The sequence below is a fragment of the Monodelphis domestica genome, chromosome 5 (assembly GCF_027887165.1).
Source record: "Monodelphis domestica isolate mMonDom1 chromosome 5, mMonDom1.pri, whole genome shotgun sequence".
Taxonomy (NCBI): Eukaryota; Metazoa; Chordata; class Mammalia; order Didelphimorphia; family Didelphidae; genus Monodelphis; species Monodelphis domestica.
The window spans coordinates 232,679,036-232,703,878 of NC_077231.1; the positions used below are offsets into that span (position 1 = coordinate 232,679,036).

The following is a 24,843-nucleotide window of genomic DNA, read 5'->3' on the forward strand; positions in this document are numbered from 1 at the left end:
TTGAGTCTCAATAGAATCAAATTAGGACTCCGAGTCTTCAAAGACTCAGGGTCCTAACCAAAGACTAGGTTTTTCTTTGGTCTTCTCAGAGTTAAACAATCTATAAAAACCACAATAGATAGTCAATAGTGTTTCCCAAGTTGGGAAAGGAAAACACTAAGCTCCTTCAGGTCTTTCCTTCAGACAGAGAGAGAGTCAAAGATGTTACCTCCTTCAGCCCTGAGAGAGTCCCTGAGAGTGTCTCTGCCAAATGCCAGAGAGAGTAATTGACACAGAGAAACGGTTATAACTGGCACATCTGAAGTCAACACGCTCTCTCAGCTCTGCTTCAAATTCCACTTCTTTTCTCAAGCCAGCCACTTTACTTCTTACCTCTAAACTAATAAAATAATACTTATTTTCTAATATCATTCTTACAATAGCCACAACTTCTGAAGGTTTAATTTGGACATTAATTTTGAACAAAGCTAAGCAGTCTATAAGTATAATCTACTGTAATTTCACTGAGAATATGGTACTCAGAATATGGTACTTTTTTTACTATTATTTTATTCTATTCCTAAAATATATTGTCTCTAAAGGAACTGAGGAACATTGATTCTCTCTAAAATTGGTTTATACATCAGTTTTTGAGAGGATAGCAAAAATACTCAAAAAGAACATAATTTTACTACTGTAATATTTTCTTTGCAATGAGTGTGAAAAATACATATGTATTTTGGGATGAGGGTCAGTGAAGAGCATTCTTAAGGCAACTACGGTGGAAAAGTGGACTAGCGTCAGGAAGACCTGAGTTGAAATCCAGCCTCAGACATGTTTGAGTTGTGTGTCTCTACACAAATCATTTAACCTCAATCTGTCTCAATTTGTTCAACTGTAAAATGGGAATGATAATATATACCTTCTGAGATCATTGTAAAGATCAAATGAGATAATATTTGTAAAGAACTCTTAGCTCAATATCCAACATGTAGTAAGCACTATATAAATGCTTATCCCCTTCCCCCCTCCTCTCCACACTAGAGTGAGGCAGTTCTCCTTAATGCAAGGTATAATAGCCATTTTTCAGTTCTTGTCTACTATGGTTTCTCTCTAGATTATGACTGTATTGCTTCTCCTTTCCATCATAAACATTTCCTTTAGTTTCTATAGCACTGTTCTTTCTTTATTGTTCTTTTACATATGCCCCCATTTTACCATTCTTATGAATCTCATTTATTATATAATAATCCATATTCTGCCCCTCCCCAAACCTCTGCCTTGAGCTTCTTCTTTTTCTAAATTATTTCTTTGGGTGATTTCAGTATATTGGGGATGAAATATGTATGTGGATATATGTGTGTATATATACATGGAGATGTATATTTGTATAAACATGCTTGTGTATATATTATATTATATGTATCTAAAAATTTCATCAGCATCTGAAACGAACCATGTTCAAAATAGAAATGATTATCTTCACTTTGGAGCCTGATTTGACTTTTCTCCCTCATTTAACCCATGTAGCCAAATAGTTGATAGGTGTTTTTGCCTTCTCCTCCTGATAACTTTGAAAAGGGAAAATTCAATTGAATGAACAGCCATTAGAATGGTTTTTAAAAAAAGTTGAAATACCCCCAAAAAATGCTGTCATTGGAAATAGGAAAAAATTGAAAGAAAGGTATATTTGGGGCAAGAGACAATGTAATCAAAACAATACATCTCTTGTGACAGTTGATGATCAATTTCACACACTTCAGCCTCTGTCACACTCTGCTCATTTTTTCCTACTCTTTCTTGACCACTTAAAAGTGAAAAATGTGAGAGGTGGGTGTGTGGAGTGGTAATTACAGTATTAAAAAATAAAAGAGAGGGAAGTTTTGTGCCCCAAGGGAAGTTTTTACCCCAAGGTATGGAGAGGGGGAAAGAAAAGAGAAACCCCCTTCTCAAAGTGAGGTTCAGGGGAGACAGCAGATGTAACGAGTTGACTCAAAGAGAAGAGAGGGGATTTAAAGATTTTCCCCCTCCCACCTTCCCACCTTAGCTAAAGCCACCCAATTAGCTCTTGTCCCTCTTGTCCCCCCTCCACTACTTGAGACCAAAAGGTCTCCCCTTGATCCATTCACTCACATTCAGCATGGGGAACTTTTAATGTTAACTCAATCAGGTAATACAAAAGGAATAACGGGCAGGGAAGAATGGGAAGAGGAAAGTGGGGAGAAGGGATCACTGTTTCTATCTAAACCCTTTCCTGTCCCTCCTTGAGTTTGGGGGAGAACTCAGGCCTTGGCAGCCTGAGCCCCCTGAGAGAAAGTCGGGTTGGCTCACCCCTGAGCAACAGGAAATGAGGTTAAGTCTGCTCAGGTTTCTCTTCAGAAGTCCCTTCAATTGGGAAGTGTTGGGGGAAAATATTTCCGGTCACCAGCAGGAAAAGTGGGTAACCCTAATGAGAAAGTCTTTTTCTCAACTTCTCTCTTCGGCTTCTCAAGACTGAGAGATCTCACCGTTCTCCCAGCCAGAGTGTACTCCTCCGGATTTCACTCCTGGGTCCCCACCCCCATCGAGGTGATCAATTTCACATACTCTTCCACTTGGCACTTTTTCTCTAGTGCCAGCCTATATAACATTACTCACTGGCCACTGTTTTGGAGTATAGAACTGTAATTAAGAGACATCCTTTACAACCATAAAGTAAATGAAATTGGGATTGGGAAGAGCAGAGAATTTCATCTGGGCAGCTGCTATGAGTTCCTGAATTAGATTAGATTTTAATTGCCCTCATGGGTCCATGCTTAATGTAGCCATGGAAAGCCTGTGGTGAGATTGGCAGATATAAAGGATGGTAAAGTTTTGATGGAGAGAAACTACAGATTGTCTACAGGATGGGAATGATGAGTTATAAGTCATCTTTCCACTCTGTGATTAGTTGATCTTAGTCCCCTTCAAGTCAAGCCACAGATTCTTTGGCTTCATTCCAAATTCCTTCCCTACTCCTTACCCTAACTTTGGTACCAATATTATGGATATTGTTTTTTGTTGATGACGAATAATATAATAATTGAATCAAGCCCTGGAAAACTGCAGAGTTTACAAAATGAGATTGATAATCACTAAAATGACTTTGGTCTAAAAAAATCAAATGGATTTGAAAATTTTGTGCTATCCAGATTGTTACCTACTCTTTTAAAGATCTTCTTTTATGTTAATCCACTGGTTTATGTATCTTGGTTAAGTACTGCAAATGTATAAGTAACAGAAGCCAGAGAGGAATAGGAAAAACAAAGTAAAGTATATATTACAAATGAGTATTTATACAATGCTTTTAATAACTCATGCAGAAAAAATTTTCCATGTTAACCAAACCAAAAAACCCCCAAGAAATATTTAAAAAGTTTTTTTTTAAAGTATGCTTCAATCTGTATTCAGACCCTATCAGTTCTTTCTCTGGATATGTTTATCAGTTTTCATCCTAAATCTTTTGGAATTGTCCAAGATGATTGTTTTGCTGAAAATAACTATTATTCCCAATTGATCATTGTACATATTAGTGTTACTATATACAGTGTTTTGCTCATTTAACTTTGCATGAATTCGTATCTTTTGAAGTTTTATGAAAGCATCTTGCTCATCATTTTTTATATCACAATAATATTCCATCAAAATCATAAACCATAACTTATACAGTTATTCCCCAATTGATGGGCATCACCTCAATTTCTAATTCATTGCTACCACAAAAAGATACATTTGTTTGTATAGGTCCTTTTCCTTTTTAAAATATCTTTTGGATACAGATACAGTTTCATAGCCCTTTGGACATAGTTCTAAATTGCTCTCCAGAATGATTGGATCACTTCACAATTCCACCAAAAATACATTATTAGTGTCCCAATTTTCCTTCATCACCTCTATTTGTCATTTTCCTTTTCTGCATTATTAGCCAATCAGATAGAGTGAGGTGGTACCTCAGAATTGTTTTAATTCGCTTTTGCCTAATCAAAATTGATTTAGAGCATTTTTTCTTATGAATATAGATAACTTGGTTTCTTCTTCTAGAAACTACCTGTTCATAGCCTTTGACCATTTATCAGTTGGGGAGTTACTTGTATTCTTATTTGACTCCATTCTTTATATATTTAAGAAGTGTTTCTTTATCAAAGAAATATACTGTAAAAAAAAGTTCTCCTAGTTTTCTGCTCTCCTTCTCTTGACTTCAGTGGGTTTATTTGTTTAAAAATATTTTATATTAATGTAATCAAATTATGAATTTTATTTCCTCCAACATTCTTTGCCTCTTGTTTTGTCTTAAATTCTTCTTTTATCCATAGTTCTGACAGGCAGTATTCCATGCTTCCCTGTTTTCCTTACGGTACTGTCCTTTATATTCAAAGCATGATTCCATCTTGAGTTTAATCTTGACATATAGTGTTAGATGTTGGTTTAGACCCAGTTTATGCCAAACTAATTTCCTGTTTTCACAGGAGTTTTATTTAAATAATGAGTTCTTATCTGAAAAACAATTGAATCTTGCATTTATCAAACATTAGATTACTATGGTAATTTACTACTGTGTGTTGTGTGTATAATCACTGATCTAGCACTCTATTTCTTGGCTACTATAGATTATTTTGATTTGTAATACAATTTGAAATCTAGGACCACCAACCTCCACGTTTTTATTATTGATTTTCTTGGATATTCTTGACCTTTTATACTTCAAAATCAATTTTGTTATTATTTTTTCTAGTTCTATAAAGTAATTTTTGGTGTTTTGATTGTAATGGCACTGAATAAGTAAATTTAGGTTAAAATGTCATTTTATTATATTGGCTCTACCTACCCATGAGCAATTAATATTTTTCTAATTGTTTAGATCTGACCTTATTCTTATGAAAAAATGTTCACATAGTTTCTGTGTTTTTTTTTTAATCTAGGCAGATAGAACTCTCAAGTATTTTATATTACTGACAGTTTTTAATGGAATTTCTCTTTCTATTTCTTGTTGTTGAACATTGCTGGTAGTATAAGCAAATTCTGATAATTTGTTAATTTTTTTATTTTTCAACTTTACTAGGTTGCTAATTATTTCAACTAGTTTTTTTAGCTGATTCTTTAGGATTTCCCAAGTATTCAATTACATTTTTTACAAAGAATGATAGTTTTGTTTCCTCATTACCTATTCTAATTCCTTTAATTTCTATTTATTCTCTAATTACTATGGAGAACATTTCTAGTACAGTGTTGAATAATACTGGTGATAATGTGCAATCTTGCTTCACCCCTGATCTTATTTGGAATGCCTTTATCTTTTCCCCTTTACAGACAATGCTTGCTAATTGTTATAAAAAGATACTACCTATTTTTTAAAGAAAAAGCTCCATTTATTCCTATGTTTTCCATTGTTTTTTTCCATTGTTTTTAATAGAAATGTGTTGTATTTTTCAAAAACTTTTTTCTGCTCTGTTGAAGTAATCAGGATTTTTGTTGGTTTCAATTTTTTATTAAAAATTATTATTATGAAAGTTTCCCTAATATTGAAGAAGCCCTGTATTCCTATATAAAATCCACTAGTCCATAGATGATATCTTGCTATAATATCCTTGCTTGTACTTTATTTAAAAGTTTTTGCACCAATATTCATTAGGGAAGTGAGTCTATATTTTTCTTTCTTTGTTTTTGCTTTTCCTAATTTAAGTATCAGCACCATAGTTGTCTCATAAAAGGAATTTGGTAAAAACCTATTTCTTTGCCTATTTTTCTAAATAGTTTATATGATATTGTATTCAATTGTTCTTTAAATATTTTGGTAGAATTTGGTTTTCTTTCAGTTTAATTAATCTTGCTTTTTATTTTCAGGATTTCCAACTTGGTGTTTAATTAGGGATTTCTTATTTATTCCTTTTATATTGTTTTGTTGTTATTGTTGTTGTTGCTGTTGTTTCATGCCCAGTTAATTGATCTGCTCTTTATCTATTTTATTGATATAAATAATTGGAAATAAAAAATTCCATTTAATACTTTGCTGCATTCCATAAATTTTGATAAGCTATTACCATTATCTTTAATAAAATTGTTGATTATTTTTATGAATTTTCTTTTACCCATTCTTTCTTTAGGACTAGATTGCTTAGTTTCCAATTAACATCAATTAAAATTAATTGAAAATTAAATCATTTAGCTGATGAACTAGAATTTCAACTTCTTTTTTGTATATTTTTGTAAGATTTATCTAGTTCAGAGAGGGGGAAGTTGAAATTCACATTAGTATCCTTTTACTATTTCTTCCTATAACTCATTTAAATACTCATTTAAGAATTTTTATGCTATTCCATTTTGTGCACATAGGTTTAGTACTGATATTGATTTTCTATGATAGCTTTTACCAAAATGTGGTTTCCCTGCTTATATTTTAAAATTAAATCTATTTTTGTATTTACTTTGTCTGAAATCATGATTGCTAAACCTTCTTTTTTATGAATATCATATTTTAAGCCTTGCGGTACTTTAGTATTGATGCCACCAGGACCTGTGTAATCCTGATTGGTGTTCCTTGATATCTGAATTGTCTCTTTCTGGCTTCTTGTAATATTTTCTCCTTTGCTTGGAAGCTCTTGAATTTGGCAATTACATTCCTGGGGGTTGTCTTTTGAGGATTTAGTATAGAGGGTGATCTATAGTAATATGATGTCCAGGTTTCTGTTTATTTCTGGGTTTTCAGGTAGACCAATGATTCTCAAATTTTCTCTTCTAGACTAGTTTTTATGATCAGTCATTTTGTCAGTGAGATAAGTCATGTTTCCTTTTATTTTGTCAGTCTTTTGAATTTTCTTTATTAATTCTTGCTGTATTGTGAGATCATTAACTTCCACTTGCCCAATTATAGTCTTCAAAGACTTGTTTTCTGCTATGATCCTTTGATTTTCCTTTTTAGTTTAGTCTATCCTGCTTTTTCAGGGCTTCCAACAGGTCATTTCTCGTCTTCAATTTGCTTATCCTTTCATTTGATTTCTGGAGATCTTTTTCCAAGGTTGAGATTCTGTGTTTTAAAATGTAATTTTTTAAAACTATTTCCCACTTTTCTTGTCAAGTGTCTCCTATATTTTTTAACTTGGTTTTCAAATTCCAGCCTGATTTCTTGGAGAGCTTTTGACCAACTTCCATTTTTTTTTTGAAAGTTCGGATATGTTTGCTTGTTTGTCTCCCTTTGCAATCTCCTCTGTAGTCTGGGTTTTTTCACCACAAAATTTATCCAGGGTCTTTCTCTTATTCTTTTTGTTGGTTGAAGATTGTATTTCTTGAGCATTGCTGGCCATTTCTGGGCTGGTTTTTCCTTCACTTCCCAGCTAGAATTCTGAGTGAGGAAGGCAGGATTTCTATGTATGGAGATATGGAGCACAGTTTTTGCCTGAGGCTACTTTTTGAGTCTCCTCAGCTTCTACTGTGTGTTGCCCTTCTCTGCTCTATCTCAGTGCCCAAGGTTTGCACTCTTCAGACTCCTGGGGTCTCAAGTTTAGCTGCTATCAGAGATAATTCCCTGGTGGTCTTAGTCAGCTCCCAAGGAACTAGAATTGCCCCCTTGCTCTCTCTGATTCTGGTGCTCTTGCTCTGACTCTGGCAATGTAGGTGGGGTAGGGGAAGGTTGATCAACTCACATTTTGGTGGGAGCTATTTCACATCCTTAGAGCCTGAAAATTCCCAAATCCCACATACCTTCAATGCTGCACCCTACTATGGGATCCCTTTGTTCATCTGAACTTGGGTTTTTTGTCCCTTTGAGGTAGTCTTTATCAGTCGGTACTAAGGAGAGAAAGAGTCCTGCTTCTACACTGTAGCCATCTTAACCCAGAAGTCCCCCTACCCCCTCTTTTCTTTTTATATCAATTAAAGCTCAATAGATTCTACTGTAGTCCATTACTTTTACTCTATGTATATCTCTCTGCTTTAATTGTGTTTATTGTAAACAATACATTGTCAGACTTTGGTTTTCAATCTTTTCTGCTATCTACTTTCATTATAAAAGTGAATTCATCCCATTTACATTCATCATTATGGTTACTAACTGTGTATTTCCTTTCATTTATTTTCCCCATGTTTATCCTTCTCTCTTTCTCCTTTTACCCTGTTCCTCCTCAAGTCTGTCTTGCTTCTGACTTCTGCGTCCTGCAATCCATCTTCTCTTCTGTCACCTCTCTTTCTCATCCCTCTCCCTTCATACTTACCTGTAGAGCAAGACATATTTATGTCCCTAAATGAATGTGTATGTTATTCCCTCTTTAACCCAACTCTGATAAGAGCAAAATACAATGCTTCTCCCCCCCCACTGTAAAAGCTTTTCCTATTATACCTCTTTTAAATGAGATAATTTAGCCCATTTTATCTCTTTCCCCTCTCATTCCTCATTTTTACTTTTTTTTAAATCATCCCATTAAAGTTAACTAACACTTCTTTCCTCTGTCTATGTATATTCCTTCTAACAACCCTAATAATGATGAAATTCTAAAGTTTTCTCTCCCCATATAGGAATATATAAACAGTTTAACTTTATTGAATCCCTTATGATTTCTCATTTAGGTTTGCCTTGCTTCCTTTAAGTCTTGTACTATATTTGAAAATCAGATTTTCTATTCAGTTTTTATATTTTCATCAGGTATGTTGAAAGTTCTCTATTTCAATGGATATCAATTTTTCTCAGAAAGGATTATACTTGTTTTTCCTGAGTAGGTGATTCTTGGTTTAATCCTAGTTTCTTTACCCTCTGCAATATCATATTCTAAGCCAATCTGATCTTTACTGTATAGGCTCCTAAATCTTTTCTTAACTCGATGGTAGTTCTAGGACATTTAAAGCATTTCTTTTTGACTGCAGTATTTTCTCCTTGTCCTGAGAGCCCTGAAATCTGACTATAATATTCATGGGAGTTTTCTTGTGTGAATCCCTTCCAGATGTTCAGCAGATTCTTTAAATATCTATTTTACCTCCTAATTCCAGAACATCTGGGCTGTTTTTTTTTTTTAGAATTTCTTGAAATATGGCTTTTTATCATGGGTTTAATATAGTTTAGTATTTCTCATATTATCTTTCCTGGCCAGGTCAGTTATTTTTTCCAATGAGAAATTTCACATTTTCTCCTATTTTCATTCTTTTGGTTTTGTTTTATTTTTTTCTTGATGTCTCATGCAGTCAACAATTTCCACTCACCCAATTCTAGGAACTTATGCATCTAAAATTGGAGAAAGCACATATGAAAGAAACTGGCATGACATGTACTATAGACACATGATAGAGAAAATGAAGTTTTATTTATTTACCTACCTAGCAGCTCATGGCATTTCTTGTCTTATTGGATGTGTGATCCAACAAGACTAGGGTGGGAAGAAGGGTTCATCCCATTCTTCCTGCAGTAGCTATTCACAACACTTGTCTCCAACATAAGAACACCACTGCCTCCACTAATAATTATCCCCAATCCCTAATCCAACTACCCACTTGAAGCATGAAAGTTTCCAACTTCCCTTCTCCCTTAGCTTTGGGCCTCTCAGAATGGTTATAATCTAACTGTGACCTGGAATCCTGTTTCATTAGGAATTATGTAAGTCCACAGACTAGCCACAGCCTGTTCTTTAGATGACATTTTGACTGCTGTATCTTCTCCTGCAAGATTGGCTTTACGGAAGTATTTGCTGAATAAGCATGCTCTCCTTTACATTTTCAATGGAGCAGAGGATGAATAGACACGATAGTTTGCAATCTTAATTGAAGATCTTTTTTATCTTTCCCCCCAAAAAAACTATATTTCTCTTTCAGACTTCCAATCATGACACCACCATCTTCCCATTTACTCTGGTTCAAAACATTTGAGTCACCCTCAACTTTTGTCACTCAAAATACATATCCATTTAGTTTGGCAAAATTTGTCATTTCAATCTAAATATTTCTTGTATCTTTCCCCTTAACTGTTCTCACACAGCCACTAGGGTAGTTCATGTTTTCATTACATGTCTCCTGGATCATGGCAGTAGTCCCCTAATTGGTTTATCTTGCGTCAAGACCTACCCTAGTCTAATCATTCCTACTTACCTCTACTTATTCAACCATTTCATAATTGATGGGCATGTCTTCATTTTCCATTTCTTTACCACCATAAAAAAAAACTCCCAGGGGGCAGCTGGGTAGCTCAGTGGATTAAGAGCCAGGGCCAGAGACTGGAGGTCCTAGATTCAAATCTGGCCTCAGACACTTCCCAGCTGTGTGACCCTGGGCAAGTCACTTGACCCCCATTGCCTAGCCCTTACCACTCTTCTGCCTTGGAGCCAATACATAGTATTGACTCCAAGACTGAAGGTAAGGGTTTAAAAAAAAAACTCCTATAAAAATTTTTGTACAAATAGATCATTCCCCCTTTTCTTTAATCTCTTTGGGATGCAGACTTGGTGGTGATATTGTTGGGTCAAATAACCCTTTGGACATAGTTCCAAATTTTTCTCCATAATGGTATAATAAATTCCCAACTGAAAACAGGACATTAGTGTCCCTATTTTTCCACATCTCTACTAGCATTTATTTTTTTCCTTTGTATTATGTTAGACACTCTGATGATTTTTGTGAGATTTATTTAAATTGTATTTCTCTAATCAATAGTGATTTAGAACATTTTGTACTTATAGATTCACCTTTCTCCTGGCATCTCACAATACCTACCTAATTTGTTGCTCTTCCTCTTCCTCAAGTATATCTCCAATCTAATCATTCCTCTGTGCCACAATTTGTTCAGCCATTCTCCAAATGATGGACATCTCTATTTCCAATTCTTTGCCAACACAAAAAGAGTCGCTATAAACATTTTTGTGTGTGTATATTTGGACCAAACACCCCTGCTAATACATTAGTGTAGATTTTTTTCTATATCACCTCTATTATTTGTCATTTTTCTTTTCTGTCATGTAATCAGTTCCCTCAGGATTTGAGAAATGAGGACTCTGTAATTTTTCCCCAGTTTGCTAATCTACATGTAATTCCTCTACTCAAACTACAGGGGCTCCATATGTACTATTTGTTTAAATAATTATTTCATTATTTTCTCATTCTTTAAAATAACCATTTTCTATCATTTTATTATATATGTATATATGCAAACATATGTATAACTATTAGTAGAGTAGTATATCTATATCTATCTATCTATAGATAAATAGATAGATAGATAGATAGATAGATAGATAGATAGATAGATAGATAGATAGATAGATAATGTTTAAATAATTACACTGTCAGGGTAAATACAGTGCTGGACTCAAAATCAGGAAGACCTGAGTTCTAATTCTGTCTCAGGACTCTCATTAGTTGTGTGATCTTAGGTAGGTCAACTGAACCTCTCTTTGCCTCTGTTTCCTCACCTATATACTGGGGAAAATAATAATAGCACCTAGCTTACCTAGTTTTGTACAAATCAAAGAACACAGTATAAAACGTTTTGCAAACCTCAAAGTTCTATATAAATACCAGCTTTATTAATTCTTAAATAAGAACACATACTTAACTGGGTAAGGTTTAATACTAAAAAAGCTAGTCAGGGATGTGCATTCAAAAAAAATTTAGATTCCTCTTCTAGAAAGCTGCTTTGAGCATCTCTTTATTGTTTGGTCCAATAATATATATGGTTCAGGGTGCATTTTAATACAGTAGCAAAATGGTAAAACCACATAACATACCTGAGGTAAGAAGATTGATTCAACATGCGTTCTTTTATGTTACTATGTATTCAATAGAGGATATTTCTGGATTTGAAGTGCAGTAAATTTGACAACTTTGCCATCTCTCCTGCCCTATGTTGAAAACTAGTAAATCTAGTGCTGACCAGGCATGCACCATTCATGGAATTGTGTTTGTGTGTGTATGTTTTCAGAGAACAAAGTTTAAAGTGGTAATGGAGGAACTGGTTCAGGGTCAAATCAGTTTATATCAAAAGGAACTCCAGTGCTCATTGTTTAAAGGGTCTTTGATGAAAAGAACATGTTGTTTTTTTGTTTTTTGTTTTTTAGAAATATTTGGTTCATCCTACAAAAGCTCTAACATTCTGATCCAAAGCTAAGTTGCTTGATGTCTTATGTTCCTCCTTAATTCTTTTACAGATAAAGAATTTATCTACAGAGAACAGAAAGGAACTGTGATGTTGAAGAATGTTGAGACAAATAATTCTACTGTATTAATAGAAAGCAAAAAAATTGTAAGTACCTTCTTTAATGACCGAGATAATTTCAGTTTTTTTCTCCTTCAGATCAATAAAGCAGAAAATAACTTTAGATTTCAACTTTCTCTATAGCCAGGCAGGAGCAATAAACTTGTAATACCACAGGCTAGGCAGTGAGGATAATATGAAACTGAACCTCCTCTAATTTAATAAGCTGGAATCTCACTTTCTTTCATTGTATGGAAAATTCTCTGAAGGTATTGGAAACAAGTGTTGCATATCATATATAATTGAAATATAAAGTCCTTTGGCTTCTACACATTTATAGAACAATTGCAATAATGCATATATAATACTTAGGAAGTCTTGCCCAGTGTCCTTCAGAAAATTCATCCTTTCATATCCAGTGCATGAAATATTAATTGAGTACAAGCCTAATGCTTCTAATGATGGTAACCAAACAAATCTTAATTCATTAAAAAACATCACATCTTTGAAATCCGGAAAAGTTCATTTTTCCCAACAAATTTGAAATATTGTATTAAATATTTTAATGAAATCATAATGTGTTATTTAAATAAGTAGAACTTCATAAGCCATTATAAAGGAAGTTCCAATTTGTGTGTGTGTGTGTGTTCATTGGTATAAGAATTAAGTCTCAGGGATTTATTTTATTTTTAAAAGAGATGGGGGGCAGCTGGGTAGCTCAGTGGATTGAGAGTCAGACCTAGAGATGGGAGGTCCTAGGTTCAAATCTGGCCTCAGACACTTCCCAGCTGTGTGACCCTGGGCAAGTCACTTGACCCCCATTGCCTAGCCCTTACCACTCTTCTGCCTTGGAGCCAATACATAGTATTGACTCCAAGATGGAAGGTAAGGGTTTTAAAAAAAAGAGAGAGAGATGGTTGACAAATTACCTGAGGAAAGAAATACAAAATAAACTAAAAATTAAAATTATCTTTTAAGAAATATCAAACTGCCAAAGTTATATCAGAACCAAAAGTTCTAAAATGGTATTGATACTAGTTTGACAGGTAATTGGTGATACAGTGAATAGATGTGCAAGGCCTGGAATCAGGAATCCCTATTTTCCTGAATTCAAATCTAGCATCTGACATTTACCTCTTATATGACCATAGGCAGTCACTTAACCCTATTTGCCTTAGTTTTCCAGCTGTAAAATGAGCTGGAGAAAGAAATGGCAAACTGACTCAGTATCTTTACCAAAAAACACTCAAATTAGGTCAAATGCCACTAATGAATATGTAAAATTTTGGAATTTTAAAATTGGAAAGGATGAGAGAGCTAACATAAGTTAGTCTTCTAATTTTATAGATGAATAAATGAAAGTGCTTGAAGACGAGGCAATATATTTATGTCTTATTTGTCAGCTTTGCCTCATAACAACCAGAACTAGAATCCAGGTCTCCTGATTCCTGGTCCCATACTTTTTTTCTATACAACACACATCCCTGTAAGTATAAAAGGAAACTTTATTTCCATGTTATTTAATTTATGAAGTACCTGTAGATATCAAGATTTTAATTCTCCTACATTTTAAAAAATTGCTATGTTAGCTTTAAATTTAATTTTTTAACAAATTAAATTGACATAATTTAATTTAAAATAATATTTTATTTTAAGAGACAAATTAATCTAAATAGGATAGATCTTAGTCTTCTGTAGAGAAAGATAGTATCCTGGTTATAAGTAAGGCATACTAATTCTCTTTTTTTTAAATCCATATCTTCCATCCAAGATTCAAGATTGTGTATTGATCAAAAATAGAAGAGCAGTGAGGGCTAGGCAATACCATTTAAGTGACTTGGCCAGGGTCAAACAGCTAGGAAGTTTATGACTACAGATTTGAATCCAGGACCTTATATCTTTGGGTTTTGACTTCAAATCACTGAGCCACCTATTTGTTCCCTGAATACTAATTGTATGTTTTGTGGTGTTTTATTTAGTTCAATGAAACCTTAGTTTACTAAACAAGGCTCAATAAGAATGAATGCACATCTGCATCTGCATAAAATTTTTTCAAAAGCTTAGGGCAGAGCTTGGCAGAAACTAATTCAAAACATTACCAAATGTTCCAGGTACAGAAAAGGTTTTCAAATATTAATTGAGAAACAGAAATGAATGGAAATTGTTGCCAAGGGTGACTAGATTTTAATGTTAGAATGTTATCAATATTTCCTGGGAAGGTATCAGGTTAGTAAAAGCAGGTTGCTGTACATACAATTGCACTTAGTAATGAAATACTAGAGTATGAATTGCCTTATCTATCTAAGATCACTAGCCCATGACAGATCATATGTTGTATCTGAAGTCATTTTAGCCAAGTAATAAGGTAACTTCAGACACCATCTTTGGTACAGAAAAGAAATCCATATCTCCCTCCCAAAATGATTCACACATTCTATATCATATAAGCTTTTCCTCCTTTTTAAGATCTCTTGTTTATAATGATCCCTCTGGTATTTATTTTAGGTCTTCTCCCCAGCATAGATTCAAACAGCTTAATTAGTGCCCAATATGATAAGGAAGGAGAGATATATAGTTTATGATTTGAATATTACACTAGAAAATCTCAGAATTCTTGATACAAGTACCACATCTGCCTTTAGTCTCTTGAATTGAGGCCATTTAACCTTCCTGTTCATCAGAGGAAGTCTAGCCTCAACCAGCAGCATGCTGGATGCATTCCCTTTTTTGAATGTATTGGAGGATACAATGAAGAGTCATACAGGACAACAGAACATAGATAACTTATGATTTGTACAATTGAGAGAAAGAGCCACCTAGATGAGATCACAAATGATCAGTAGAACTGTAAAATTACAAGCTATTTCCTCTGGAGTTCAGTTCTACCTCTTAAACTAAAAAGAAAATTATGCTCCCATAAGTGATTATTCATAAATTATTTTGTGATACTAACTTATACAGTGTGCAAAAAAAACCAAACAAACTGCTATTTATTACAAACATTATATGACTATATCTACCAGACTCAGAAAGAAAAATGAAACAGCTCCTGTCCTCAAAGACTTTATATTCTTTTGTGGCAGAGGGGCAACACGAACATAGATAACTGAGCTATAGCTATGCACACGTTTATATATAAAGTATGTATTTTACATGGATTATATATATAATTTATATATATATATATATATATATATATACAAATCTGTGTGTATCTAATATATATTGGGGAGAGTGCGGAAGAGAGAGAGGGAGAGAGGGAAGAGAGGACAGAAAGCATACCATTCAGTTATCTCCATTTCATGAATGGTATCAGTCCCTTTCTTTTATGTCCTTGGCATAAGTTTTGGGTACTTAGTCAAAATTTCTCTTGTAAAATTTAGAGCCCTTTGGGATTGTTGAAGACATGGCTAAAGGAGACTTCCCATCAATACCTCTTAGCTAAGAAAAAGTAGTAGTTGTAGTAGCAGTGTTGGTAGTGATGGTAGTAATACTTGTAGTAGTATTAGTGTAACTCACATTTATATAATACTTTAAGGCTCATAAAGTTCTTTCCTTGAAACAGTTCTATGAGGTGGATTACAGAGGTGGGTTATTAAACTCTTAAACTATGTCAATACTACAACATTACTTGAAAATGGAGATGATTTTTTAATTTTCTAAGATCCTAGATTTCAGTGCTGTAGGTGTTCCCTTCACTGATGCAGATTGAAACCTCTGTTTACATTAGTGGATACTCTTTATCAGTTGCTTTGGGGGGGGAAAATTGCTTTAATATCCAATAGAGAATTTTCTAGTGGTGAACTCTTCTAAATTGAACTAGATTCATGTGGCAGAAAACAGGTGTTGACCCCATTACTCAAACCACCTTGGTAGTGGTTAGTTCACAGCTGGAAGACCTGATTTCAAATTCTGCCTCAGAAACTTGCTGCTAATGAAGATGGAGAAAATAATGTAATTCCATCACCCAAATGATAAACCAGTAAAAGATATGAATAGACAATTTTTAGATAAAAATATCAAAGTCATATGTAGGCATAATGATTATAGAAATGCAAAAAAGGTAATTCTGAGATATCATCTCACACCTATCAGACTGGTTAAAATGACAGAGGGGTAAAATGATGAATGTTGGAGGGGATGTGGAAAAAAGAAACTAATAAACTGTTGGTGGAATAGTGAACTAATCCAACTATTTGGGAGAGCAATTTAGAATTTAACCGAGTGTTATAAAACCTTAAACTTAGCAATAGCAATCCTGGGTTTATTTCCCAAAGAAATCAGGGGAAAAAATAAAAGAATTTATATGTTCCAAAATATTTACAGCAGCTCTCTTTGTGACAGCAAAGAACTAGAAATTGGGATAGCCATCAATTGAGGAGTGGCTTAATAAATTGTGGAATATGATTTTGATAGAATACTACTATGCCATAATAAATGAGGAGCAGGGTAACTGCAAAAAAAAACTTGGAAAGAACTACATGAGATAAAGAATAGCAAAAAGCATAGAACCAAGAGAATATTATATATAGCTACAGAATTAATTCTTGAAGAATAAATTGTGGATGTCATCACCAGAGAATGAATGAGAAAAATGGAAGCAAGACATAATATATGTATACAAATATCTGTCTCTTGTATGATTATATCTTCTGTTATGCTGAGAAAGGAAAGAATAGCTGAGAGACTTGTAAACAAATTATATTAATAAAAAAAAGAATTTAACTATCCTGACTGGGTCTACCACAGATTTATGTTACATTAACTCAGCTTGTCCATCTGTACTGCTAGACAGTCCTTTTATCTGTCTCTTATTAATTCACTATCTCACTCACCACAAAAGCTTTTCCAAAATTTTTAATCCTTCCTCAAAATATTAATAGCTAATCCTTCCCCTACTCAGTTTAGAACTTGCCTGATATTTTACTGGGAAAAAAATTGAGATCTTTTCTCTTCTCTTCCTTATCTCACATCACCCAGATGCATTCTGCCATTATTTCCTCTTTTACCCACCCTCACATGAAAAAGTGGCACTTTTTGCCAAAGATAACCCTCAAGTTGTACAAGTATTCTTATTCCATCTCATCTTCTCTGGCAGATTATTCCTACTATCATCTCATTTATTTTGTCTACTAGCCCACTGACTCCTTCCCTGCTACCTAGAAATATGCCCATGTCTTCTCCAGCCTCAAAAAAAAAAAAAGAACCTCAATCCTTCCACCTTAAATTGTTGTTACATATCTTTCCTATATTTTGTGGCTAAAGTTCTGAAGGTTATCTGTAGTTGTAGATACCTGTACTTCCTCTCCTTCCTCTCTTCTTGACTCTTAACAATCTGCCCTCCCAAATCAATATTCAGCTGAAACTGCTCTCTCAAAATTTACTAATTTCTTGTGTTATATTTAAAATTAATAGATCTACCAGTTATTATTTTTCATGAAGTTTATTAATAAATAAGATAGATAAGCATAGATTTAAATCTCTTCCTTACTCCAAGTTCTCAGACCACATGTCTATTCTATCAGCATCTTTTCTCTCCCCCTCAACTGTCTTCTCTCTCTGAGTCAGTGCCAAAAAAAACCCAGGTATCCTCCATCCTCTTTCTTTTATTGATGTCATCCATTCATGGACACAACTATGGTATTTGAGGAATTCAGATCAAGCAGTTGGCCCTCCAGGAGGGGAGGAGATGAACTTCCCTTGACACAATTGTCAAATTGAATGGATTTTTATTGGTCCTTATATAGATTGTTAATTCATAACTTCTGAAACGACTGATCACCTTCTTGATACTCTCTTTAGGTTTTCAGGTCAATATATTCTCCTGGTCCTATAGATCATTTGTGTTCAGTCTCCTTCACTGATTCTTTATCCATTTCACACTCACTAACCATGGCTGTGCTATAAGATTCTTCACCAGGTCCTTTTCTCCTACTATGCTATTTCACTTGGTAATCTCATCAGATCCCAAAGATTCAGTTATCATCTCTGTGATGATCATTCTTAAATGTACTTATTCTGCCCTAACCTCTCTGCTTACCTAGAATCTCACATATCCAACTGTGGGTTAAAAATCTTGAGCTGGATTTCCCATGGACATCTTTAACTCATGTCCAACACCAAAGTAATCATCTTTACCACCAATCCCTCCCTACTTCTTAATTTTAATATTACTATCACTTTCCTCCCAGTCAGCAAGGCTCAAAATAGTTGTTGTCCTCAGCTTCTCACTGTCTCCCTACCTCCATATATAATCTGTTTCCAAAGCCTATTGATTTCCCATTTGTAACATCTCTCAAATATGCCTTCTTCTCTACTCTGATATTGCCACCAACCTGGTGTAGATTCTTTTTTCTTCATTCTAGGGCTATGAACATAGCCCACTGCTTGGCTACCTGTAACTGATCTCTCTTACTTCAGTCTATCTTCCACCCAAGATACCAAATTATTTTTTTGCTAAAGCTCAGGCCAACTGATCCCAAAGCCAGGCAGGTCAAAAACAGAGAAAGAAAACTATAGACCAATCTATAATCTAACCCACTCTGCTATTTGCTTGCGTTTTATGGGTGAGTTCATTCCATTCACATTCAGAATTATGATTCCAGCTGTGTATGTCCCAGCATTTTGATTTCTACTCCTGGTCCTGCCTTTTCTTCTTTCACTATTTCCTTCTATACCAATGTTTGTTTATAGTCAATCCCCCTAGTTACCTCCCTTATTTTACTTCCCTTTCTACCCCCTCCCTTCTTATTCCCTCCCTTATTTTCCCCTGTAGTCTTTTTAAAATTTCCCCCCACTCTCTCCCTCCCTTGTACTGCTTCCCTCCCCACCAGTCCATTTTTTTCCCTTCTACTCCCCTATAGGGCGCAGATGTATTCTCTTCCCCAATGGATTGGAGTGTTCTTCCCTCTTTGGGTCAGTTTCAAAGTACGTAAGAGTTGAGTATTTCCTATCTCCAACATCTTTACCCTTCCAATGTATCTATGTTCTCCCCCCTCCCACCATGAGCTTCTTTGTGACATATAAATTTACCCCCATTTGTTTCTTTTCCCATTTCTTTTAGTCATAACTTCTTTTTTTTAGCTCTAGTCATGTATATATATACACATGTATATGTATTTATGCATGCATATATCTATATACCTATTTATGTCTTGTCCTTTCATCCTTTACAGTTTGTCACTGTTCCCTCTGAGTGTCATTCTTCTAGCTGCTCAGGTGATAGCAACAGTTTTTAAGACTTACCAATGACCTCTTTTCTTATAGGGATACATATCATTTTAACTTACTGAGTCTCTTTAAAAAGTTTTGTTGTTCTTTTGTTTGTTTTCCCCCCCTCTTTTTTAATTACCTTTTGATGATTCTCTTGAGTTCTATGGTTGGACATCATATTTTCTGTTCAGGTATGGTCTTTTATTTATGAATGCTTGGAACTCTTCTGTTGTGTTGAATGACCATACTTTCCCCTGTAAGAATATAGTCAGTTTTGATGAGTATTTTATTCTTGGTTGTAGACCTAGTTCCCTTGCTTTCCGGAATATCATATTCCATGCCTTTCGGTCCTTCAGTGTGGATGCAGTCAGATCCTGTGTTAACCTCACTGTGTTTCCATGGTATCTGAATGGCTTCTTCTTGGCAGCTTGTAATATCTTGTCTTTCATCTGATTGTTTTTGAATTTGGCTATAACATTTCTTGGTGTTGTCATTTGGGGATTAAATACTAGGGGTGATCTGTGGATTCCTTCAATCTCCACTTTCCCCTCTTGTTCTAGGATCTTGGGACAGTTTTCCTGGATAATTTCCTCTAGTATTATGTCCAGGATTTTTCTTTTGTCATGGTCTTCTGGTAGTCCAATTATTCTTAAATTGTCTCTTCTTGAACGATTTTCAAAATCCTTTGTTTTGTGAATGAGATGCTTCATATTTTCCTCAATTTTTTCATTCTTTTTGTTTTGTTTTATAATGCCCTGCTGCCTTGTGAGGTCACTTAATTCCAGTTGTTGTATTCTGGTTCTTAAAGATTGGGTTTCATCCCTGGCTTTTTGGTCATCCTTTTCCTTCTGGTCTGATTTTCTTTGAAGATCATCTTTCATCCTCCTTACCTTGTCTTTCATCTCCTTTGCCTCATCTTTCATCTCCTTTGCCTCATTTTCCAGCTGGTTGATTTTGGCTTTCAAGACACTATTTTCTCATTTTAGTTCAAGTGCCTCTGTTTCCAGATGACGTATCTTAATTTTTAAGTTCTTTTCCCAATTGTCTTCAGCCTCTCTTAGTTGTGTTTTGAGTTCTTCCACAGCCTGTATCCAAATTTCTGGGATTTCTGGTTTATCGTTTGCTGATCTCTTCCCCTCTGTTCCATTTGCTGAGTAGCAGTAGCTGTCTATTGTAGTTTCTTTCTTCTTTTTCTGTTGTTTGCTCAAATTCACTTTACTCCCCATATTTGTCTGTGCTCTTGTTCCTCTCATTTTTTTGTTTTGGGGGGACTTCTATCAGTCTCTCCTCTTGGAGCTTTAACAGAAGATCTCTTGGTGTAGTCTCTGTGGGAGGGTTGTTGGGGGTTTGAGCTTCCCTGTCCTCTGGAGGCTTTTGATTGGCTTAAAGTCCAGCAGTCAATGAGGGTGGATGGGGAGCCTGGGCTTCCCTGTGTTCTGGAGACTTTTGATGGGATTAAGTTCAGCTTGGTTGGGCTGGGTTTCCTCTGAGTTCTAAACTTCCTGGACAGCTGGAGCAAATATGGAGGATCTCCAAAGCTCTGGCCAGGCTACCAGGTCTATGCTCCTTCTAGGCCACCATCTTGACTCCGCCTCTAGGTTTCTGTTTTTTCAGAAGACCCTGCTCTCTAAGGGGGGAGGGGTGTGGCCTCCCTGGGCTCTGAGGGCTCCTGATGGGATTAGATTCAGCTGGTGTGGGCAGAATGAGCCCTGAAGCAAAAAAAAAAAAAAACTCCTCTCCAGTCTGTGTTGAGTGCCCTGAGACTAGCCCAGGTTACTTTCAAGGAATGCCCTTTGGAGCAACCCCTTTGCCAGCCCTGAGATTTTTGTTCTTTCTGAAGACCCTGCTCTCTAAGGGGGAAGGGGTCCTGGCCTTCCTGGGTTCTGAGGGCTCCTCATGGGATTACATTCAGCTGGTGTGGGTGGAATGATCCCCAAACCAAAAAACCTCCTCCTCCACAATCTGTGTTAAATGCCCGGAGACTGGCCCAGGTTGCTTTCAAGGTAAGCCTTTCAGAGTAACCCCTTTGCCAGCCCTGAGTTTTCTGTCCTTTCAGAAGCTCTGAGGGCTCCTGATGGGATTGGGTTCAGCTGGTGCCCTAAAGCTGGAGCCTCCCTTGAGACTCAGATGGAAAGACCCAGCCAGGGGGTTACAGGCTTCCCCCTTCTCTCTATGTTTCCCTGCCATCTGTGTTGGGCACCCCAGAGACTGGCTCAGGTTGCTTTCAAGGTGAGTCCTTCAGAATAGCCAGGCCTGAGGCCCTTTTCCCAGCCCTGAGGTTCCCTCTGCTGCCTCGGACTCAGCTCTCTGGGTTGGGGGGGATGGGTCCTGGGACCTTCCTTCTGCCTACCCCTTAGATCTGAGTGATCTATGGTTCTGGCTTTTGGGGGGGCATACCTTTTGATCCAGGTCTAGGAGGAGGGTTCCCCGGGTCTATCCTGTTGTTCAGTTTGAATTTCGGTATCCTGGGAGCATTCAGTTTGTGATTGGTAAGGAAGGGTTTTCAGAGGTCTGAACTTTTGCTGCCTCTAAGCTGCCATCTTGACTGGAAGTCGAGGCCTTTCTTTATGCAAGTAAAACACCTGTGCTAAATCTGTGTGTGTCCATTTCCCTTGAACCTTCCCACCCAAAAAATATTTTGATTGACAGGTTTAGCTCTGTGTCACCTTGTAGCCAAGCCAAAGGTTGAGCCATAAGGAAATACACAGAGGCCTCTGAGTGTAATATTTAGAATAAGGAAAGGAAAACTTTGGATTTCTTTCTTTTTATACAGTAACTGGCACTAAGACTCTGGGCAATTCACTTTACTTCCCTCAGTCTCATTTTCCTATAAAAGAGTGTTTAAAAGTACCTACTATATATTAAACACTATACTAGGTGCATTGTATGCAAAGACTAAAAACAAGAGCACCTAATCTCAAAAAATGTGCATTCTATGAGAAGCGAGCAACATTAACATTAAATAAATATACAGGGACAGCTAGATACCACAGTGGATAAAGAACCAGGTCTGGAGTTGGGAGGACCTCAGTCCAAATCTAGACTGAGATACTTTCTGTCTCTTTCACCTGGGCAAGTCACATCACCCTGATTGCCTAGCCCTTGTTGCCTTTCTGTCTTAGAACTGAACTTAGAACTTAGAACTTAGAACTGAAAGTAAGAATATAAAGGTTAAAAAAAATAATTACAAAATATTTACTAAACATGAGGTATTTTCCCAGGGCATAGTACTAAAAAATAGTGTTAACAGCATATGTCCTGAGTAGGAATTATTGCATTGGTTCCTGAGCTAAGTTTTGAAGGAAACCAAAGTGTCAGGGAAATGGAGATAATGAGGAAAAATATATTAAAGGTGGGAGGGGACACCCTGTGCAGAGAAGAGAACATTGGATTTTTTTTGTTGTTAGACCATAGGATTCACAAAAGAGAGAGGTTGTTAGTTGAGGAAGATAGGCTGATCCAGTCTATTATTATTTTGTTTTCAGTCATGTCTGACTCTACATGACCTCATTTGAGGTTTTCTTGGCAAAGACACTGGACTGACTTCCCATTTCATTCTCCAGATTTTTTTGCAGTTTAAGAAATAAAGACAATCAGGATTAAGTGATTTGCTTAGGCTCAAATTTTAAATGCCATTCAGTGTTTTAGCCATATTTTATTCTTGAAGCTCTATTACTTTCTTGAGTCAAGGAGGAATATAGTCTTGCTTTAGAAATGTCTTTGATCTTGGGGCTAGAGGACTGATTAAGATTACTGTGATAATCCAGGTTGAGAGGTGATGGGAACCTAACTGGGGCTAGCTTCAGTATCCATGCCACACTCAGTCATTTCTACTTTTCTTTCATCCTTATCCCACCTGGAATGCTCTGTCACAGTCTCTCCACCTATTTAAGAACTATCCTTTCTATAATGCACCTCTCCTGATGAAATTTCACAGACTGCCTCAAGCCATATTGATATGTGTTCCAAACTTCTGGAGATTTTACTGTGTTCTTTTCTACTAATGTAGGTGGCACAGTGTATAGAGAACTGGCCCTATAATTAGGAAGACTTGAGTTCAAAGAAAGCCCAACACTAACTTTCTGCCTCTAGTAAATCACTTACCCTAGTTTGCCTCAGTTCCTTTACTTTAAATGAGTGGTAGAAGGAAATGGCAAATCACTCCATTATCTTTGCCAAGAAAGCCCCAAATATCTTCAGGGCCTGTCATGGGTATAGAAAAAGAGTATATATATATATATATATATATATATATATATATATATATATATATATATATATATATATAATCTTTTGCTATTGCTTTGGACCATAGCTAGCAAATCCAGAACTCTAATCTCATCTAGAACATCCAGTCCAACTCACTTTCTTACACATTATATTGCCTGTCATTGAAGACCTTTTTTAAATAAGGGCATCATATTTACCTTTGATCTTTTATAATGATGACAATGATCAGGCTGATGAAAATAATATATCCAGTATATCATATTTTACTTCAAATATATCATGATTTTCAGAAAGCACTTTTCAAAGATTTTCTTATGTGAGCCTCCCAACCACCTTCTAATCTGTCCGGTTCTGGTTCAGATTCCAAGGAGGAGACACACACACAGTAATGCAATACACAAGAGGTACTTTATTCAAGCTATAGCTTGGGCCTCCATGAGAAGTGGAAGACCCTGAGCCTTTCCTAGACCTGGCTCATATAGAGGGACTAGGGATGGGGGGTTGTCCTGAAACCCAGGCACCAAAAGGGAAGACACATCAATCTTAGTTTTTGCTACCCAGATGTTTCTCTTTAACATATGGTCATGGTGACCTAGGCCAGGTCAGTAAAACCTGAAGTTCTGAGATAACATATCCTTAGGGCACTACATAAATAAGGACATGTCAATCTTAGTTCTTGAGATAAGGGATCCATTAGGGGGTCATCTGGAGGGTAAGTTCCCATGATAACATTATGTTTCTTCATTCCCCACTTCTTTTAGGACAATGAGGAATCCTACTCATGGGGAAGTGTCCTCATAGGAGCATGGATGTCATTTAGGGGCAGTTATTACTGCCTTAGGACCATAAGTTGTACTGTGTTAATGCGCTCCTTTACAAAACCACAAGTCCATGGGGATTTGTGAAAGAGCTGCTCATACCAGGATTTCTGGGCCTTGCATTATTTCTTCCTGATGGCCAGGCCGTCTCCTAATTTTATCATGGAATCCCTAACTGGATCTGTGTGATTTGCATAAAAACAGCATTCTTCTCCTAGAGCAGCACAGAGTCCACATTGCTGGAGGAATAGAAGATCTAGCCCTCTCCAATAAACACCCTCACTGTTATAGAGTAAGACCTTAGGAAAAACAGTGGTTGGAGTCTAAGGAGCCTTTAGTTACACAGGGGGTCAAATCTGAGGCTGCATACAACCTTTGGGCGCCTTCGGGTAGGAGAAGGTATTTACTGTTGCTAGGAGTCATGAG

General features: G+C 36.0%; 1 protein-coding gene across 5 annotated transcripts in view; it reads left to right on the forward strand.

Annotated features, from left to right (window-relative positions):
* The window catches only part of DPP6 (dipeptidyl peptidase like 6), a 1,262,248-nt gene that overhangs the window by 793,857 nt on the left and 443,548 nt on the right, over positions 1–24,843 (forward strand). For all 5 annotated transcript variants that reach the window (XM_007504650.3, XM_056800888.1, XM_001364425.4 and 2 more), the window contains exon 4: positions 12,111–12,205. In XM_007504650.3, coding sequence (XP_007504712.1) covers positions 12,111–12,205 — 95 coding nt within the window. The remainder of the gene's footprint in view (positions 1–12,110; positions 12,206–24,843) is intronic.